We start from the raw sequence: 19,518 nt of genomic DNA, 5'->3' as shown, positions 1-19,518 counted from the left end.
GGAAAATAATCTGTGGCTGTTGATTATTGGGTTGGAAGTCCTGGGGGGTTTGTTTTTAGGTAGAAGGTGAATGCTTAGGGCGCTTTTTTCCTCCCCTTCTCTTCAGCAAGAAAATTCAGTATTTCTTATATAAGTTTCCTTTATTTTGGTTATTACCTTATTTTGAACAAAAGTGTAAAAAGGCCCTATATATGTTCGCGGTGTATTTCATCCCTTATTTAAATTTCTGTTAAAAAAATCAATGCTGACAGATCTGCTAGATTTTTAGTAGGCACGTAGCCCTTCAGGTTTATGCTTTTGCTGAGGTAGCCTTGTTCTGAAACTGTAATTGCTCCATTAATTATGCTTCAATTAACATGATTGTTTTTGTTACAGTTTCAGTCTGATGGAAGCAAGCAAGAAGATAAAGAGAAAATGGTGAGTTTATTTTGGAGGAAGGTGCTTTTATGCGAGATTGTGACTGAGGTTGGTCACACCCAGGGTTTTCTTCTGTTTTGTTTTCCTGTCCTTTTTTCTATTTTTATTTTTTATTCCTGCGTTCCTCAAATCTTTTTTCTCTCAGTCCAGTGCATTCTACTTCTTATTTGCTCAGAATCCACTGGAGTACCTCCAGCTATGTATTCTCTAAATACGCTTTTCATGGTGGCACCTTGTATCTTAAAGAGTTTACTGGGGAAAAGCACAGAAAAGAGAAATGAGAAGTAGGAGAGGTGTTTAATAGTACAAAGGCTATTTTTAATTTCTTGGCTAATTTAGCTCTTTCTAAACTTCCTAATTTATTGACTTACCAAGATTGGTCACAATGAAACCCAGGTGTCCAGCTGAGAACGAACTTACAAAAACAAATTGGTATTTTTTTGTTTGTTTTTTAATCAAGAAGCAAGTTTTCAATGTGAAGTTCATGCAATTTTCATTATTACTTTCATTATTATTTATTTCTCCCATTTCTCACTTGTCATGAATCATTGCAGCCTTCCTGAGTCATTGCAGAGAAAATCAGTCTGAGTTTTTTTGTTAATGTTCTCCTCTGCCCCCACTGCTAGCATTATTCTAACATAGCTCCATGGGGAAGAAAAATGCTTAAGAAGGGGTGAGGATAGGATATTGAAAACATGGAAGTTGGTGCTGTGTCTTGGGAACATGAATAAAGCCTTCAGGCTTTAATCTCGAATTTTGAAAATGGAAGTAGTGGCAGAAATACCTTAATACATTGAAAGCAGTTGCCAAAATCTATTTTCTCCTGTTGCACTTTGTGCACATCCAAGGTACATAGATTTAAAATTATTTAATTGTTTTGAAAATGTGAGTGCAACTTGCTGAAAACTTCAGCAACTTTGCTTAAGTATCTTATATTGTCAAAATATTGACGGTATATATGGCTCATGAATTATCTAATGAAAGATTTATGATAGGAAATATTTAAGTCCTTTTTAGATTTTTTTGTTTGTTTGTTTGTTCTGCTTTGTTTTTGTTTAGGAAGTCTTAATCTTGTGGCAAACTTTTATCACTTAACACTTAATGTTAAGTTTCTTCATTATCTGCATAGCATTGCTTCTAATGCACTTACTTGATACTTACCTCGAGTTTTTTGTCTTTATCTCAGGAGATACTGTTTAGCTGTCTGCTGAGTATTACTGATCAAGTCTTACTGCCATCTCTTTCTCTGATGGACTGCAATGCATGCATGTCTGAAGAACTATGGGGAATGTTCAAAACTTTTCCGTATCAGTACCGGTGAGTATAGCAATTTGTTTCCATTCTTTGGAAGTGGTCTCCTGAATTGTCAGTCCTAAAAGTTGTTTTTCCTTTATAATCTTTCAAGGTACCGGCTTTATGGGCAATGGAAGAATGACACATACAATAGTCACCCACTTCTAGTGAAAGTTAAAGCTCAGACTATAGACCGAGCCAAATATATCATGAAGTAAGTTGACTAAGTACATAAATATTTATCAACTGTGATACAATGTATTGTATGTCACCAATTGAAGAAAAAAATCCTTGACAAATACATTCCCTTTCTAATGATTCGGTAATTTCACCGATAATCCTTGTTCGTGAAGTAGTTAATGTACTACTAATGGATAAAAATGTCAGATAAGTAAGGATACAGACTCAATTTGTCACCAGTAAGGATGCGTAAAACATGTCTCATTAAATTATTAAAAACCTTTTCCGTGGGTATGCTGTTTGAAAAGTTGCTTTGCTTATGGAAGTGTCAGAGTGCAATGTATTTTCTCTAGGTGTGGAGATTCTTAAGTCCAGAAAGTCTTGTTACTTTTATATGTGGTTTAGGTTCCACTGACAACTTCCGAATGCAAAGTGATCAAAGTTAACACTATAATACCATCCATAGTAGTATAGGGACAACTGCAGGATTATAGATTTTAGATTCCCAGGAGAGTAATATTTCTTTACTTGGATCTCTTAAACTCCTGCTAGTGAGTATTTATTCTCTGTGACTAATAAACGGTATTTCTTTACTGGAACTAACTTGTTGTTTTCTTCTTTTAGCTTGTCTGTTCCAATAAAATATGTTCCCTTTCACAGGCGTTTAACTAAGGAAAATGTGAAACCTTCTGGAAGACAAATTGGGAAGCTCAGCCACAGCAATCCTACAATTTTATTTGATTATGTATGTAGTTATATGTATTTGAATACTATTTCATCTTAAGAATTTATATTAAAGTACAGGAAGACACCTGCTGTCTTAGTGAGAGGGCAGTTCTAATTTCGTAATTTTTTCATTTTTGATGTAAAATTTAAAACATGCTAATTTGCTTAGTAGGGCACAGGCATGAGATGTTTTTTCAAGAGCTATTGTCATATTTAATAATCACTGCACATAAAATTACATTCATTTATAGGAATAGAGTATTTAGTCTGAGATAGCTGAGGTGGGTCTCAGAGGTACAGGGGTACAGGGGTACATCAGGTTATGAAGAGCGCAAGTTCAAATTAGGTTGCTCTGGGTGGTTGGAAATAACATGTGATGAAGGTACACCAGGGTTAGTTGGAAGAAAACGCAAAGCTTTGAAATCTGAAATACTCCTGTGAAGTTGCAGAGGATTTTTAAGATTGCTTGGTGCTACAGAATGCTGAGAGGTGTGAAAGTATGTTGGTGGATCTCCACCCTATGCACAAATGTGACTTGTGGTTATCAGTCTACCAGTTCTTAGATTTTACTTGAAGAAATTAATGCTGCAGCGCACATGTGCATGCATGTCATGTACCAAAGAGAACATTCTAAAATTAGATTAATAAGGAAGAAGTTCTTTGAGGTGCTGAAATGGGTTGCCCAAAGAAGTGGTAAATGCTCCATCCCTGGCAGTGTTCAAGGCCAGGTTGGACAGAATCTTGGGCAGCCTGTTCTAGTGTGAGGCATCCCTGCCTATGGCAGGGAGGTTGGAACTAGATCTTAAGGTCCTTTCCAACTCTAACTACTCTATGATTCTATGACTTAGGTTCTTTTTTATAATAGTCTTCTTACTGTATGTAGCAACGGAAGCATACTGCAAAGATTTAGGAGTCTTAAGAAATCTTAGAAAAAAGTGAGTGAAATGTTTTGCGATTTTATTCTCTGATAATTGAAAAGAAAAAATTATATAGAATTGTTTTTACATGTTAGAGACATGTTTCATTGGTATCTCTAAGGCACTAGATAAATTACTGATATTGCCTTTGAAAGTGGTTTAAGACCTTCAGAAAAATCATTTCAAAGCATGTTTTGTGTAGGTTCTGAATATTTAATAAGCATTGTTAAATGGTTTTGATTTGTGTGGATGATAAGGAATACTGCTCCTGTTCAGCTGAATGTCTTTTGTGACTTCCAGATCTTATCGCAAATACAAAAATACGATAACTTAATAACTCCGGTTGTTGATTCACTGAAATACCTCACTTCGCTGAACTATGATGTCTTGGCATGTATCCTTTTATGTAAATTGATACATGTAGTTACTGATAAAGTTGCAGTTGAAGCCAGATGAAATCTATTGTCTGTGAGTAAATATTATCTCCTGTTGTTTTCTATTCTTGCTGCTTTTTTGCTGGAAATTTTAATGACATTTGCAAATACCTGTTTGCTCTTAATGGGTTGCAAAACCCTCTATTCATTCTTTCATACTAAGCAAATTAAACTTTATTTTTAAGATTTTTAGGGTTTTTTTTTTTTTTTACTACTTCACTCTGTTATTGAAGGCACACTGATCCTGTAAAGAGTGAGGTAAATACTGCTAAGTTAATTTAATTTTATTTTTTATACCAAAACTGTGTTAGTGGATTCCCTATATCATGCTTGCTATACTTGCACATCATGTTCACATATTACAAATAGTTGAGCTTGAAAAACAGGTTTGTGTAAGTTTTGTGTTTACAAACTGAGGAAAAATGTTCTCTTTAACTCGACCAAAGACTGTATTATTGAAGCTCTGGCAAACCCTGAGAAGGAGAGAATGAAGCACGATGACACTACAATCTCAAGCTGGCTGCAGAGTTAGTATTTTTGTTTCATTTATTACATTTATGTTTAAAATACTTCACCTGCTCTGTGACCTACCATAGCATTGATCATTATGATCAGTACTTGGATCTGCCAGCTAACTTTTTAAACAAAGCAGAAAGCTGGCAAGTTTAATCAATAGGAAAAGATTTTTTTCTTTGTGTTGCAAAAATCCATGTACTACAGACATTCTGCATGTAGGTGGTTAATGCCTATGTAACGATAAGTATCTTGTGAGGTGCAATCACAACTGTTTTTGTTGCTTCAGGTCTGGCAAGTTTTTGTGGTGCAGTTTTCCGGAAATACCCAATTGAACTTGCTGGTCTACTTCAGTATGTAGCCAACCAATTGAAAGCTGGGAAAAGGCAAGTCTGGCACAACTGATATTTATAAACTTACTTTTTATAGTGTTTTGCTTGGATGTTTGCTGATAGATGGGCGCTTGATGTTGCAGTTACTCATGTAGTCGTTAAATTCCATAATACTAGGAAGGTTAAAAAATCTAAACGGCAGGAAGAATAATATCCTCTTTAGGGTACATTATATTTCCTCTAATTGCATAGCTGTGACATGTTATTTTTGAAGTACTGATTTTTTTAATCTGTAACTTATTATAATACAGTTATCTTAACAGCTAACCAGACAGGGGAAAACCCTGCCAGTATGTAATATTTTACAGAAATTATAGTATATTGTTTAAGAAATAAGTAGCCATGGTTATAAAAGGATGTGACCGATTTAGTTTATTCTTTCCTTGTAATGTCTTCTTTGCAGAGATGGCTCTTAACATTTTAACAGTGCTTTAAATAGTTTGTCCAGTTCATTTAATGGCAGTTGAATTGCTTCTTCATAGGTGAATGTTAATTATAACTAAAAAATATATATATATAAACAAAGTTTACAATTTGAATTTTCCTTTTGTCCTTCCATTCCCATCATTTAGTATTATTGTTTCATTTATGTACTTAATTTTAATGTGTTGTTTTTATCACATAGGTGAGTATCAACTTTTTTCTGTTGTGAATCTCGATATGCTTACTTGAAAGATAGCTCTCCAATGGAGATAATGCAGCATGGTATTTTAGGGTATTTGTTGAGAAATGTAGGTTTTTTTACCTTCCCTGCAACGTAGACAATCAGTCTCATGTGCTCCCCTGTCCCAAATTTGTTTTGTATTTTGATGATGGTACAATTACATTGAGCCACAGAGGAAGGGTAAGTAATGCTTCTTGTCTTTCCCTAGAATTAAGACTTCACGTATTTTGGGGGGAAAAAAAACAAACCCCAAACCAAAGGACCCTACTTATTTTAGTATTTGGGATTGTAAAACTAAAATGGATTTGCTGCTGTCACCAGTTTCATAGGACTGGAGTATTCAGTTATTTGAATTGGCTATTTCTTAGTTCCTAGCCAGAATGCATATTTGTGGTTGGAGCAGCAAAACAAAAAATCAACAGTATAAATTATTTAAATACAGCCCTTTGATTTAGAGGGCACAGGTCTGTACTTCCTGTAAGTAGGTCACACAAATTTCAGAAGTTACTGGAAAATACTGCTTTTGAATATTTTATAAGATCATGATTTGAATGATCATGGTGCAGTTTACTGTGTTCTGTTGAGGAGATGTCATTGCCCTTGTAGAATTCTGGGCAGGCAGTAAAGCCTGGTCTCTGGTCAGGATGGTTATTGAAGCGTTTTGTATATACTGTGTTTTAAGTAAAAAAAAAAAGTCATCCAAGTTCCAAATAACCTCTCCAGGCTGATTTTTTTTGTCAGTAAATTTCTAAGGCTGTATACTATTCTGGAATTTTAAAATAAAGTTTCAAATATTCCATGTTCATGAAATAACTGAATAGCTACAGTATGAAATGAAATAACTGGATAGATACAGTATGAAGCATGTAAAACAGCAAAAGGGAGCAATAAACTTTATGATTAATTTGTTGCTACTTAAAAGTTAATAGCACTACTCTCACAATTATTTTCAAAAACAATGAAATTGTTGTGAAGGGTTTCTGGGATCCAGCTTTTTGAATGCCTGCGTTGCTATTCAGTAGTAACTTTTTAGTTGCAATAAAGAAATCCTGGTGCGCTCTGCATACTAGTTTCGTATTCATAAACTAATTAAATGTTATTTGTTTTCATGCTCATCATAGTATTGCTTTATGCTGTATTGAATGTCATGGGTTCCATTTCTTAAACAAATGTTCTCGGTTTTACTCCACTTTTCTGTTTTCTGTGCAGCTTTGATTTGCTTATTTTAAAAGAGGTAGTGCAGAAAATGGCAGGGATAGAAATCACGGAAGAAATGACAATGGAGCAATTGGAAGCCATGACTGGTGGAGAACAACTAAAAGCTGAGGTATGTCCCTGGTAAATTTAATTAATTAATAGCTGTTGCTTCTTAATGGTGGTTCTATAGACTCTAATTCATGAACTCTGGCAGCATAGCTGACAAAAGTGTTATTGCTCTCATCAGAGAACCACTCTTTCTGAGGCTTACAAGCATGGCAGACAGACAGCCAAGACATTGTAAACCAGAGCATTTAATTGTTGTGCTTCACAACATATCAACAAAAGCAGCTTTCATTATCCAGTGTTACATGACAGATGCGTGAATTATAGGAGCCAGTGAGCTTGCACATTATGCAGTCTTGCTGTTTCAGCCCTGCTCTGGGTGGTAGCAGCTCCCTGTTGAGTGGATAAATATCTTAAACCATTTCAGCAGCTAGAACTGTTGCAGCCTTGGTGTCAAAGAGATAGTTGAATCTGACCTAGACTCAACTCTTCAGGGGGTTGAATAGGCATAAATTTATAGGCATAAAATCTGAAACTCCTGTACTGAACAGAGAAGAGATGTTGAGCAGACCTAGGTCTAAAATGCAGTGTCATGGTGCCTGAGCTGAAATATCTCTCAGTTTGCTGCGTGAAAGACTAATTAAGAGCATGCAAGACTAGTTAGTTTCTGATTCATATATATATATATATCCCTACACATTGCTGTACAGGACCCAGAGAGAGGGTGTTATTGGTGGACCGGGCACTCCAGCGATGTTAATTCATCAGTATGGTTTCCATTTTGTGATGTAGTGTTTCCAAACTTGAGTAACATTTTCTGTACTGTGCAGGGTGGATATTTTGGCCAGATCAGGAACACGAAAAAATCTTCTCAGAGATTGAAAGATGCATTATTGGACCATGATCTTGCCCTTCCACTGTGCCTGCTTATGGCTCAACAGAGAAATGGTGTGATCTTTCAAGAGGGAGGGGAAAAACATCTGAAGCTGGTGGGAAAACTGTATGATCAGGCAAGTAAAACCACTTGCATTTATGAGAACCCCTTTGGTAACTGCTACTGTTACAAAATACCAATATATAAGAATTTTCAGAATTAGTTGTAGTGATCTCATCTAAAATATATGGGTATATTAAATATATATTGACAAGTGACTTCTGAGTGAAAGATTAAAATGTCCTTTGTCATTAAAAGTTAAATTCTTATTTCTTAAGGCAGCTATTGTGTTTTTCTGACCTTTCTTTGTTAGAGGAACTTTTTTCTATTAAAAAGAAACAGCCTGAATTCCTGTGCTGCCTTAGGCAATAGGAACTAGTTTAATTTCATTCTGGTAGATTAGAATGCTCTTACAGTTCTGCTGGCTTTTTTAGGGCTTTTTTTTTTTTTTTTTTTTTGGCACAGATAGATTTTAGTCAGTGTTGAACGACAGAAGTACGTGGCATGGGATAATTTTTGCTGTACTGTGTGTTAACTTTTTTAATAAGAAGAAAAGAAAAAGGTCAAGCTCTCCCGATCTTCACTTCTGAACAAAATAAGACTGTTTGCTAACTTTTTCTGTCTTTCCCACGTAGTGCCATGACACCCTGGTACAGTTTGGTGGGTTTTTAGCATCCAATCTAAGCACAGAGGATTACATTAAGCGAGTGCCTTCTATTGATGTTCTCTGTAACGAGTTTCACACACCTCATGATGCTGCATTTTTCCTCTCAAGACCCATGTATGCACATCATATTTCAGTAAGTAGAATGCTTCTGTTTGCCTGTCATTAGCACTGCCATATTACATGCTATCAATATATGTGCTAGACTTCTGCTAATGTTTGCTAAATAAAAATTGCAGGGGCTTTATGAGTAGAAGTAGAAAGAGGAGCTGTGGGCTGGAGCAGGTTATCTTTTGTCTTCATAAAAAATGTGGCCTGTGTGTCAGCTTTGACACCACTGACAGAGGTTGTAGCTTATAAAGTCATCTCTTCTGATGATTTGGGTGATCAGCAGTTCTCTTCCTCCCCATTCCCTGAAAAGTGCAGATTCTGCAGATGTTTTCAATGTATTTTTGCTGTGGAGGAAAACATTGCGGCTGCCAAAAGGTGTGGTATCTCAGGAAGTGTCAGAAATGGATTTGTCCCTGCATCTAAAATGTTAAATATTGAGAGCAAATCTTACTTGGTGTAGTATGATGTGTTACTATAACACTAGGTAGCAACATCAGAAGAAGGTAAATCCATCCAATATGGATGAATACTTAAAAGTTCTGTAAGATGTTTTCAGTGCTTTGTGTTCATAAATGACTTTTCTTGTGTGTAAATATTTGTTATGTAGGTTTTTGTAATCTCATAAACCAAAATAATTTAACTTCTCAAATTTCTTATTTTTCATTTTTTTTTCTCCACAGTCAAAGTATGATGAACTAAAAAAAGCTGAGAAGGGCAATAAGCAGCAGCACAAAGTTCACAAATACATTACATCGTGTGAGCTGGTGATGGCTCCTGTTCATGATGCTGTGATTTCTCTGCACCTTCCCAAAGTATGGGATGACATCAGTCCTCAGTTTTACGCTACATTCTGGTCTTTGACAATGTATGACCTTGCTGTCCCACATAGTAGCTATGACAGAGAAGTCAATAAACTTAAAGTCCAGATGAAAGCCATAGATGACAATCAGGAAATGGTATGTTTATGTATTTTTATGGTCTAACCTTGAAAGACTCTTTTCTTATTTTTGTGAAATCTTATATTAAGGTCATTTTTATCTGGGAGGTTTTCTCACCTGATCCTGATTTGTTGCATTCACATGATTTGGATTTCCTCTTCCTTATAATTCCTGCATTAAAAATAACCAGTGACTTCACTAAGTGAAAATTACTGGAAAGTCTATGTTTCACAAAGAGTTTTTTGACACCTGTATTTAGCTGTGGTTTAGCTGTTCATTTTTGTCTTTGACAGTATTCATAAAATCAGTTGATTACGAAAGCAGAAGTTTATTTAGTGAATCTTTTTCTAAAGAAAGCTTTTTCAGGTGTTCTTTAGCATTATCAGGAATTTAATTGCTATGTCTATAGCAAGTGTTAGAATAATACTAAGTGAGCTGCATTGACATTTTGTAGCCTCCAAATAAAAAGAAGAAAGAAAAAGAACGTTGCACAGCTCTTCAGGACAAGCTTCTTGAAGAGGAGAAGAAGCAGTTGGAGCATGTGCAGAGGGTCCTACAGAGACTCAAACTAGAGAAGGATAACTGGCTTCTGGCAAGTAAGTGTTTGTAGGGGAAACACTCTGGATGTTTTTATAGTCCTTGGTGTCCCCAGAACTAAAAAGTCAGCTTTTACTAATACTCCTAATGTTTAAAATCTCTTTATATGTTGAGGTCTGTTAGCAGGGCAAACATTTAATTAGAATGTAATGTGTCTTTGCTGCAAATGTGGAGAAGTTGGTTTTTAGGGTGATGTTTTGTTTGTATCTTGCCATTGCAAGAAACGATGTCAAGACCTTTCAAATATTGTATTAATTTAGAAAAGAAATCAAAGATTGACCAATTCAGTGGAAAGTTATAACTGCAAGATAGCTTGTGCTTATTTACTGCAGTTAGAGTGCTGCTAAGTTAGGATAATTGCTACATTGCAAGAAATAGGCATATAAACAATCCATGAACAGTTTAACGGTCAAGTCCTATGATTAGGAGCAATATGCCAGTACCTCAGCAGTAACATAAACCCTGTTCCAATGACAAGTATTGTGCAAGCCTAACTACACCACAAAATGAAACAGCATGCAAATGTTTCGTGGGGCAGATGTGCAGAAGGCAGAACAAACATTTTTTTTTTTGTTTTTTTTCCTCTGATAAAGCCTCTGTAATGTTTCATATTGATTGTGAACTCTACTAGTATGGTTAATCTGAAATGTTTTTCTCTGGTCAGTTTTCTTCCTGGAGGAACTTTCAGTTTGTAGCTGGAAGTAGTTGTTCATCTGTCCCAAGGAGCCTAGCATAATCCAGTGGAAAAGCGTTTTATTGTCTGACTCATGTAAGATACACCCAAATGATCTAATGAAGAAACATTGACAGTTAAGAAAAGTTATTCCCAAGTATTTAATGCACTGCTATGGACAGCTAATTAGCTACATGAAATAACTGGCTGAAAAAATACTACCAGCCTAGGTCTAGACCTGACTGATAAATTTGTCTGCTCCCAGCAAAAAAACACCAGTTGCCCTCATGAGGGTTGTGACTGTTCTTCCTCTGAAGGCATCCATTTTCAGTCTTCAGTTCTGTGCTTTCATCCTTGTGTTTAATTTCTTCTTGCCTGCCTTTTTGTGCTGTGCATCCCTCCCAGCTTGTTTTTATGCTCCTTGTTAACTGGGCAAGAGCTCATGGTACCAGTTTGGGTATGTGGTTGATTGTTACGTTGGCCAGCCAGTGACTGGTCAGATAGAATGGGGTAACTTGAGCATACAGTGCAGTCTTTCACTCAGTGGTAGAATGAAGCCTTCACACAATATATCTGTATTGGGATGGTGGTTTAGTGAAGACTGTCTTTAAATTCCTGTAATTGTTTGGTTGAAAAAATGGTTGTTGAAGGATTGTATATGCATAGACAACATGTTCTTCCATTTCTAAGGGAACCAACCTGAAAGTCACCCCATCTAGAAAAGAGAAAAATGTTCTAGAGAAATAGCAGATGCTGCTGCTTCTGCTAATTTGCAGAATTTGAGCATTTGGAGTTGACCAAAGGTTTTTCTGAGCCTCTTCCCTCCCTCACACCCTATTGTGTAATAGAAGCATTTTCCCAGTAAGAAATGAAGATTTGCTGCAGCCACCCTCCTACCATGCCCCCATCCTCAGACACTTCAGCTTATTTTGACTTTTTCTGAGCAGTGCTAAAGATATGTCTGGAAAACAAGTGGCCTAATATACAAACTCAAGAATACAGATGTGTGACAATGAACTTGGAAAGAGAGCAGTTGAGTGTTAACCCATTTACTAACTGGTTTTTCTTTCTTGTTTCTTCCAACTTCTCTGTTTTTGAAGAGTCTACCAAAAATGAGACTATCACAAAATTTCTGCAGTTATGTATATTTCCTCGGTGCATTTTTTCGGCAATCGATGCAGTTTATTGTGCTCACTTTGTAGAACTGGTGCATCAGCAGAAAACACCCAACTTCTCCACACTTCTTTGCTATGACAGAGTAAGTACCTAGAGCCATGTGTATGTACTTAATTACTATTATGAGCATGCAGAGCTAGTGTCCTACCTGCCTCCCAAAAGGGTAAACAAAATCTTTTAATTCTAGACTCTGTGACAACCAAAAGTACTTCAGGTTCTACAAACCAAGTTTTCCTAGAGCTTCAGGGGTTTATTTGCAAGAAATTTTGGTTTTGGTTTATCTAATGAGACTAGAGTATCAGAGCAAAGGCATTAGCAGACACAGGACTTGCATTTGGGTTTTGCAGCCTTCCAGTGGTCTGCATTTCTTTGGCCTCATTTCACTCTCCCATTTTCAGTTGTGTATGTATTCCTACTCAAGTAGCCAGCCCACTTGACAAAAACAAGCAATTGCAGGAGCCCTTTTGATGAACCTGCACAGGCCAGGGTGCATCATCTTGGCTAGGTGTCTACTTCCACCTGCTCAAACAAGTTACTGATTTGAAAACAAAACACTTATATGCCAATGAAGACACAGACCAAGAATATTTTGAGATCTCCTTTATATTTAGAAGCCAGCTTAACAGCGGCTTAGATGAGAAATTTGCAATTCTTGTTGGTTCTTGTTCTTTTTGTAATTCAGTGAAGTCATTGTAACCTTTTACTGCTGCTGTTCACAGGTTTTCTCTGATATTATATATACAGTTGCAAGTTGCACTGAAAATGAAGCTAGTAGATATGGCAGGTTTTTGTGCTGTATGCTGGAGACTGTGACTAGGTGGCACAGTGACAGAGTCATATATGAAAAGGTACGTGAAGTTATTGAAACAAACTTGCTCATGAGAATGTAATGGCCGCTTGCATAATTCAGCCCAATAAAAATGGATTTAGTGAAATAGATGTAGAAACACCGAATTTTTTATTAGTGTAGTCTTAAAATTGAGTTTCTGTAATTCATGTAATTTTAATAGAATAGTTTTGTGTGGTGTCAGAAAATATATGGCTGAAAAAAAACTAATCTTACATTTCTGATAGCTTGTCTTGAAGATAATTCAGGGAGCGTATGGAAACTCATAATATTCTTTGCAAAAGCTATTTAAATGATGAGTAATCTTTTCTCTTGACCACAACTCGGGTTTCAACATAAATAAGCTTTTAAAAGAAGTCTGTAAGTCTTGTAAAGTGTAGTTGTGTCTTAGTCTTTAACAGAATCAGTGAAAAAGTGCTGTAGCTACCATATTAACTGTTGCAGAATTACTGTTTTCATGCTTCCTGAAAAATAAATATTCTTCCTTTTATGCAATTTAGGAATGTGGCAACTATCCAGGTTTCCTAACTATATTACGGGCAACTGGATTTGATGGTGGAAATAAAGCTGATCAATTGGATTATGAGAATTTTAGACATGTGGTACACAAATGGCACTACAAACTAACTAAGGTAAATAAATATGTCAAAAAACATAGATTTTTGGAAGCTTTAGTAACAATAAAAGCTTCATTAGAATTCATTTGCGTTCCAGGCTTCTGTGCACTGCCTTGAAACGGGGGAATACACACATATCAGAAATATCCTGATTGTGCTGACCAAAATCCTTCCATGGTATCCAAAAGTGCTGAATCTGGGCCAAGCCTTGGAAAGAAGAGTACACAAGATATGTCAGGAAGAGAAAGAGAAGAGACCTGATCTATATGCATTGGCTATGGGGTAACAACACCTTACTTTAAGAAAGTGGTTAAAAGTGGATCATGAAAGGCTTCTAAAGACTCGGAACTGTTACAGTCCTAACATTGATTTTTACCTTATCACAGAAGATTTCGCTATCCTGCATCTCAGTACTGGCAGTGTGAATGAAAACATTCATTTTGTGCTGGATGATCACTAATTTTCTTTACAAGACTCTAGTAAAACACTCACAAGAGCATAGTTTAGTTGTAGAGAAGTAGTATAGCAGCAAGTATATAGGAGGGAGAGTAAAATGAAGAAAGCCAAGGGCCACTGATGCAAGACTGCTTAGATTTTGGAAGTTTATATGATTCTAAAAATGCTTATTTATGCTTCACATCTTTGTGATGAATGCAGAATCATCCACGTATGCTTGAGGGACAATTCAGAGTTATAAGTTTTGACAGTAGGCTGTTTCTTCTGCATGTTTGGCAGGGGAGTGTGTGGTGGTGGTGAAGAGAGTGTGGAGGTAGGGCTGCTTCTGTGTCTAGTAGGTTTTTTGTTTGTTTTTGTTCTGTTTTGTTTGTGTTTCTTTTGAGCTCATCGATAAAGGGGGAAGAAACTGCATATCAGTTGGGAAAACCTGTGAAATAAATAACAGATGAACTGTTAGATTAGATCCTCATTTAAGATTCAACCCATGTTTTGCTTTATGTTTGTGCATATTTAACAATCTGTGCGACTTGCAGCTATTCTGGGCAGTTGAAAAGTAGGAAGCCTTTCATGATACCTGAAAATGAATTCCACCACAAAGACCCACCTGCCAGGAATGCTGTAGCTGCAACAGTACAAAATGGGCCAGGTGGTGCTGGGATGCCTACATCTCTCACAATAAATACAGTTAGACTGGAAGAAGGCACTGCTGAGGAGACTGGTAAACAAACCTATGATTACTGCTTATTTTTATTTTTTTAGTAGAATTCTGTTGACATCAAGGTTTAGCTTATTAAAGTGAAAAAATCTGAATGTGATGTTAAATTGGGTCAGTGTTGTGTTCTTAGTTTTTAGTTGGTTTTGGGAGTGGGTGTTCTGCATTTAATTACCTATTTTAACTGTTAGCTACATATGATCTTACATGAATATTCTTAGGTACTTGTTTTATTTTAATCTGTAGGATATATATTAACTTACTGAAATAAAACTATTATCTTTTTTAAATAGAGAAACTAAAGGAGAAGTCTCAGGGTGTGGTGAAGGTTGTTAATAAAGCTGTAAATGCTACACCGAAGGTGACTGCAAGCAATGGAAACAGTGCTTCTAATAGGTGAGAAAAGCTACTCTCTGGCATTCTCTGTTTTCTTCCTTCCAAACCATAGAATTATATTTAAAACTGACTTCCTTACTTTCAGGTTCTGAGAAATTCTTACCCTTTCTTCAAAGTTTATTAAATGAGAATTTCTTCCAAAATATACAGCTGTAATGATCTGGCACTGTTGTTAAATGCATTCCATTTTAGCTAAAGATAAAACAAATGAAAACATTTGCTTCTTGTTGTTCTGATAAAGAGACAGCAAATCTGAAATCTGACAGTGACTGCTTTAGGAGGCTCTGTCAAACCACCAGAAGTAAAATCTGTGCGGTAAAAATGGAGCTGTTTATTTATGCATTCTAATTGGCCTTTTTATTTGTGATGCAGCAAAATTGTTAAGGAGAAAGAGGATAAAGAAAAAAGTGGGAAGGAAAAAGATAAAGAAAAAAAAGACAAGACTCCATCTGCCACTCCAGAGATGAAGGCACTTGGGAAGGATGGGAAAGATAAACCTAAGGAAGAACGGGCAAATAAAGATGATAAAGCAAGAGAGATCAAGGAGAAAACGCCAAAATCGGACAAGGAGAAGGAAAAGGTCAAGAAAGAAGAAAAAGCTTCAAAAGAAGAAAAATCCAAGACAGTTGTTACCATCGTTGAGTCAAAGTCAACGTCAGAAAAGGAGAGAGAAAAGGAGCCATCCAGAGAAAGAGATGTAGCGAAGGAAATGAAATCCAAGGAAAATGCTAAAGGAGGAGAAAAGGTGCCAGTAGCTGGGTCCTTGAAGTCACCTGTTCCCCGATCAGAAACATCAGAATCTGAAAGGGGTAAGTTTGCATATTTAATTGGTACTCTTGTCTATTAAAATGGGAGGTGTCACTGGGAAATCATTGAATGTCTGAAAATGCTAGAGATGGCAAGAAAGAATTGCTACATGCTAGCTGTCATTTTGGCACTGGCTTTTAAGTACAGTTAGTGCCTAAAGTAGATAGTCGGGGTATCTGCAAAAGGTGAGCTATGTGAACATGTGAACTTCACATGTCCTCTGTGAATGCTCGTTTTCTTACAGACTGTAATTTTTTTAGTATAAGTCTTGAAGGGTCTTTAAATTAAAATGCATTTGTATAGCTGTGGCCTTGCAAGTTTTGCACAAATTTAACACAATCCCCTCAAAAGTGTAACCAAGAGTTTCTTCATAACCTTTAAATTGAAAGAAAATGGGCTGTGGAAGATGTAGGCTTTTACTGTGTCCTACTTCAGGACACAGTAAGCTTTATCAGTCCCTTCTTACATTAAGGATTAACAAATCCTTAACGTTGGTATTTCAAGTTCTTATAATCTGAGGCTGATGTTGAGTTTACTTGCACTGCTTAAGGCAAACTAAGTAAAGGAGGGTTGTGTTGCTTTTCACTGGGCTCACGTTTTCAGGGTCTCCACAGCAATTCTGACACAGATTTTCATAAAATAAAAGTTTAAGCATAATTTGCAGCAGTTGGTTCTCATGATACTTTCCTTGTAAACTTTCACAAAGAGGGTTAATACATGCTATTAACTCTAGGTAGCTTAAGAATAACAAAATTTACATAGTGATAAACCCTAAATTCTAGCCTAAATTATTTTGGTATTTCAGAAAGCCATATTATTAGATTATCCTCTTTCAGATGTGTTTTAACAGTGCTATTGTTCTTTTCTTTCCTCAGAACAAAAACGCCGCAAAGTTGATACACATTCTTCTCCATCACATTCCTCAACAGTAAAGGTTAGTATAGCCTGAGGAAGGCAGCACCCATGTTAGGCTCACAAGTTTGGGATGCCAATGTTCGACTTCCTTCAAGTTTTGTGCCAAGTATACACTGGAACCACTGGAGGTTTTATGTTGCATTAGAAAATGCATTCCTTTTCTTTATTGGCGGACTATTTTTTTTCTATAAAAATATTTTTAAATAACAAAATAATGCTTCAAGGACCTAGCACAAATTTTGTAAATAGTGTTTGGAAGTGGCAAGAGAATTTTTACACAGAAGTGCCTCATTGTTTTAAGCAGTCAGTTTTTTTGGAGTCAATGGTAGCTACAAGCAAATGAGTCTTTGCATCAGAGTGGAGCATATTTTTCTGCCCTTCTATTGAAGAATCTGTAGCGCTGAAGATTACTGGATGATACGGGATGTACGATACCTCTGAATTCATCAGGCTTCTTGATGAGCATCATACCGATATGTGCCTTCTAAGGAGGAGTCTTGAAAGGAGTTCCATTTTAAAGTCTCCTTGGTGATCAGTTCTCCTGTAGTTGTGTATATTCAGTGCGCATGCAGCTTCTGTTGTACCTTCCCTTCGAGGTTTGTTTATTTCCAATGGGTTCCCACCATGTTGAGCCCTGCGTTACGATAAAACCAGATGTGGCAACCAAGCCTACTACCCAGCAAAGAGAAATCCCAAGCACTCAAGCGCAGCACAAAACCATGGGCGTAGCCTACTTGAAGACTCAGGGTAGCCATTCCTTGCTCCATATCTCTTTTATTTCTAAACCATCTATGTTCATGGAATCTTTGAATTTGCAGTACGTTGAACGTTTAAAACTGTAAGTTAATACTACTTCATCAAGAGCACTGTGATGGATTATGTGGGCCTTTAAACTTCACCATCTTACCAACTTTAGAACAAGCTTTTCTTTTTTTTCCTGTTTTTACAGAGCATACATCTTTTTCTGTGTAAGATTTGCTTGAAAAATTTGGGCTAATTTTGGAAAACTCAAATATCTGTTACTAGTTTTGAGGAAGCAGGTGATAGTGATAACTACTCAAAACAATGACATTTTTCTTCCCTGTTTCGGATGGAAACTCATTCTAGAGGAACTTCTACCACATTTAACTGAAAGTGGAGAAGATACAGGTTTAAAAACGTTTTAAACCTGTTTCACCTGTGGCTCAGCTAAATTTAGAGTTAAGACTATTTTTTCTTTATATCTTGTTTTGGTGGGAGAGTTTTTTCACTGTTTTATGAAGAATTAGATACAAACACAGTTTGTAGTTTACTTAATTGGGTCTAGAGAATAGATATGACTGTCTTTTTTCTTTTGTTTTTCTTTCCTTTTTTTTCTCCTTCTTTCTTTTTAAAAGTTATTTCAGTTCCTAGCTTTGTTCAGTGTACAGTATTAACATGAGATTTATTCCAGAAGGAGTAGCTGCTTTTTGTTTCAAGGGTACGGCCATGCTTCCCAAAGTTCCTCTGGTTTCTGAAAACTATTCCAGCTCACGTGTCATCTCCATTCATTTTCTACAGGACAACCTCAACGAACTCAAGGACTCTTCAGCAAAGGTTTGAATCTTTTAGACACCACCAAAGTTTACTTTCGTGTTTTGTTGTGGAAAGAACTTAACTTTTGGTCTTGTGGCAAACCCCACCAGGAAATTTAAATTCCGTTCCTTTATATGCTAGTATAGTAACAGAGGGGAATTTTTTCAATCTGCTATATGGAACCTCTGTACAGGATAGAGGAGTAGTTATGTGGAAGCAACATAACGAAAATCCTCTGAATTTACCATTCTGTCAATGCTTTAAAGAGATTTTATGGGTCAATATCTCTTCTGGTCCTCTTATTTCCAACCAGAATCTCCCCAGAAGTAACCTGTATGCTTGTCTTTCCCATGTGACTCCTTGTAAAAAGAAGTCTTCATCTTCTGTGTAGCCACCCTTTAAATACTGGAACATGGTGATAAGGTTTTCCCTGAGCCTTCTTTTCTCAAGGCTGAACCCAGTTCTGTCAGCCTGTTTACATCTTTGTATAGCTGGGACCATGAAGACAGTATTCCAGGTGTGGATTGACAAATGCTGAGTAGAGTGGGATGAGAGCTGAATGACATACTGTGATTTAGACAGCTATTCTGTCGTGTTTTTTAAAGACTCAACCACTTGCATAGTAACACTCGCAAATACTCTGAAGTTGCTAATATACTAGGCTAATAGGAAATGGCTCAGATCTTCTAAAGTTTCTGTTAGCGATTTTTGATGATGCAGTCAGTATCAATGTGTAACTGAATAGCACAGATGTTTATCACTTGGCAAATGCTGACCCTTTGGACTTCCTGGGATAATTTAGGGTTTATCTAGGATTACTTATATTCCCTTAATTTAAAAACGCATAATGGATTATCACTTCCTATTCTACATTTACGCTGCTGTTTTCCTTGTAGCTCTGTTTCTATAAACAAAGTGTTCAGAACACTTTTAGTTCAAAATAGCCCTGATTTTATAGTGGACGCTTGCTGATGGTTGTATTGAATCTTTCCAGTACCAACCATATCTACTCATAAGGAGAATGTATAGGAAGTAGCCTTTGATTCTTACAGTTGATGAAATTACAGTGTCTATAGATTGAATCCATACATGTCAAAAAAAGATTTATGAATCGTTGCGATGATACCTTGTATATTTAAGATTTTTTTTGAAATCAGAAAGCTACAGTATTTGCTTTGAGCTCACATCTCTCTGAATTGTGGTATATGGTAGTCTGTATAATCTCACTTTTCCCTCACTTCTTTTATTAGTTAGGGTTCAACTGGTTAATTGAAACTTCACTCAAGTTTCCATTAGCTAAGCTAATTTTTTTATTCCTTCTA

General features: G+C 36.4%; 1 protein-coding gene across 1 annotated transcript in view; it reads left to right on the top strand.

The window, feature by feature from the left end:
* Positions 1–19,518, top strand: part of THOC2 (THO complex subunit 2) — a 50,243-nt gene that overhangs the window by 23,131 nt on the left and 7,594 nt on the right. Inside the window, exons 13-33 of the mRNA XM_057425218.1 lie at positions 376–417; positions 1,604–1,734; positions 1,823–1,924; positions 2,551–2,635; positions 3,834–3,927; positions 4,414–4,494; positions 4,770–4,866; positions 6,746–6,863; positions 7,630–7,809; positions 8,369–8,533; positions 9,189–9,464; positions 9,901–10,042; positions 11,817–11,974; positions 12,612–12,740; positions 13,240–13,371; positions 13,454–13,638; positions 14,346–14,530; positions 14,818–14,920; positions 15,293–15,729; positions 16,603–16,661; positions 18,182–18,217. Of these exons, the coding sequence (XP_057281201.1) occupies positions 376–417; positions 1,604–1,734; positions 1,823–1,924; positions 2,551–2,635; positions 3,834–3,927; positions 4,414–4,494; positions 4,770–4,866; positions 6,746–6,863; positions 7,630–7,809; positions 8,369–8,533; positions 9,189–9,464; positions 9,901–10,042; positions 11,817–11,974; positions 12,612–12,740; positions 13,240–13,371; positions 13,454–13,638; positions 14,346–14,530; positions 14,818–14,920; positions 15,293–15,729; positions 16,603–16,661; positions 18,182–18,217 (2,937 nt within the window). The remainder of the gene's footprint in view (positions 1–375; positions 418–1,603; positions 1,735–1,822; positions 1,925–2,550; positions 2,636–3,833; positions 3,928–4,413; positions 4,495–4,769; positions 4,867–6,745; positions 6,864–7,629; positions 7,810–8,368; positions 8,534–9,188; positions 9,465–9,900; positions 10,043–11,816; positions 11,975–12,611; positions 12,741–13,239; positions 13,372–13,453; positions 13,639–14,345; positions 14,531–14,817; positions 14,921–15,292; positions 15,730–16,602; positions 16,662–18,181; positions 18,218–19,518) is intronic.

Source organism: Pezoporus wallicus, unplaced genomic scaffold, assembly GCF_028554395.1.
Source record: "Pezoporus wallicus isolate ANWC-B61680 ecotype Strahan unplaced genomic scaffold, APGP_CSIRO_Pwel_v1 scaffold_6445, whole genome shotgun sequence".
In the NCBI taxonomy this organism is placed as follows: domain Eukaryota; kingdom Metazoa; phylum Chordata; class Aves; order Psittaciformes; family Psittacidae; genus Pezoporus; species Pezoporus wallicus.
Note: the sequence above shows the minus strand (reverse complement) of the source record. Positions and strands in the feature narration are given on the sequence as shown.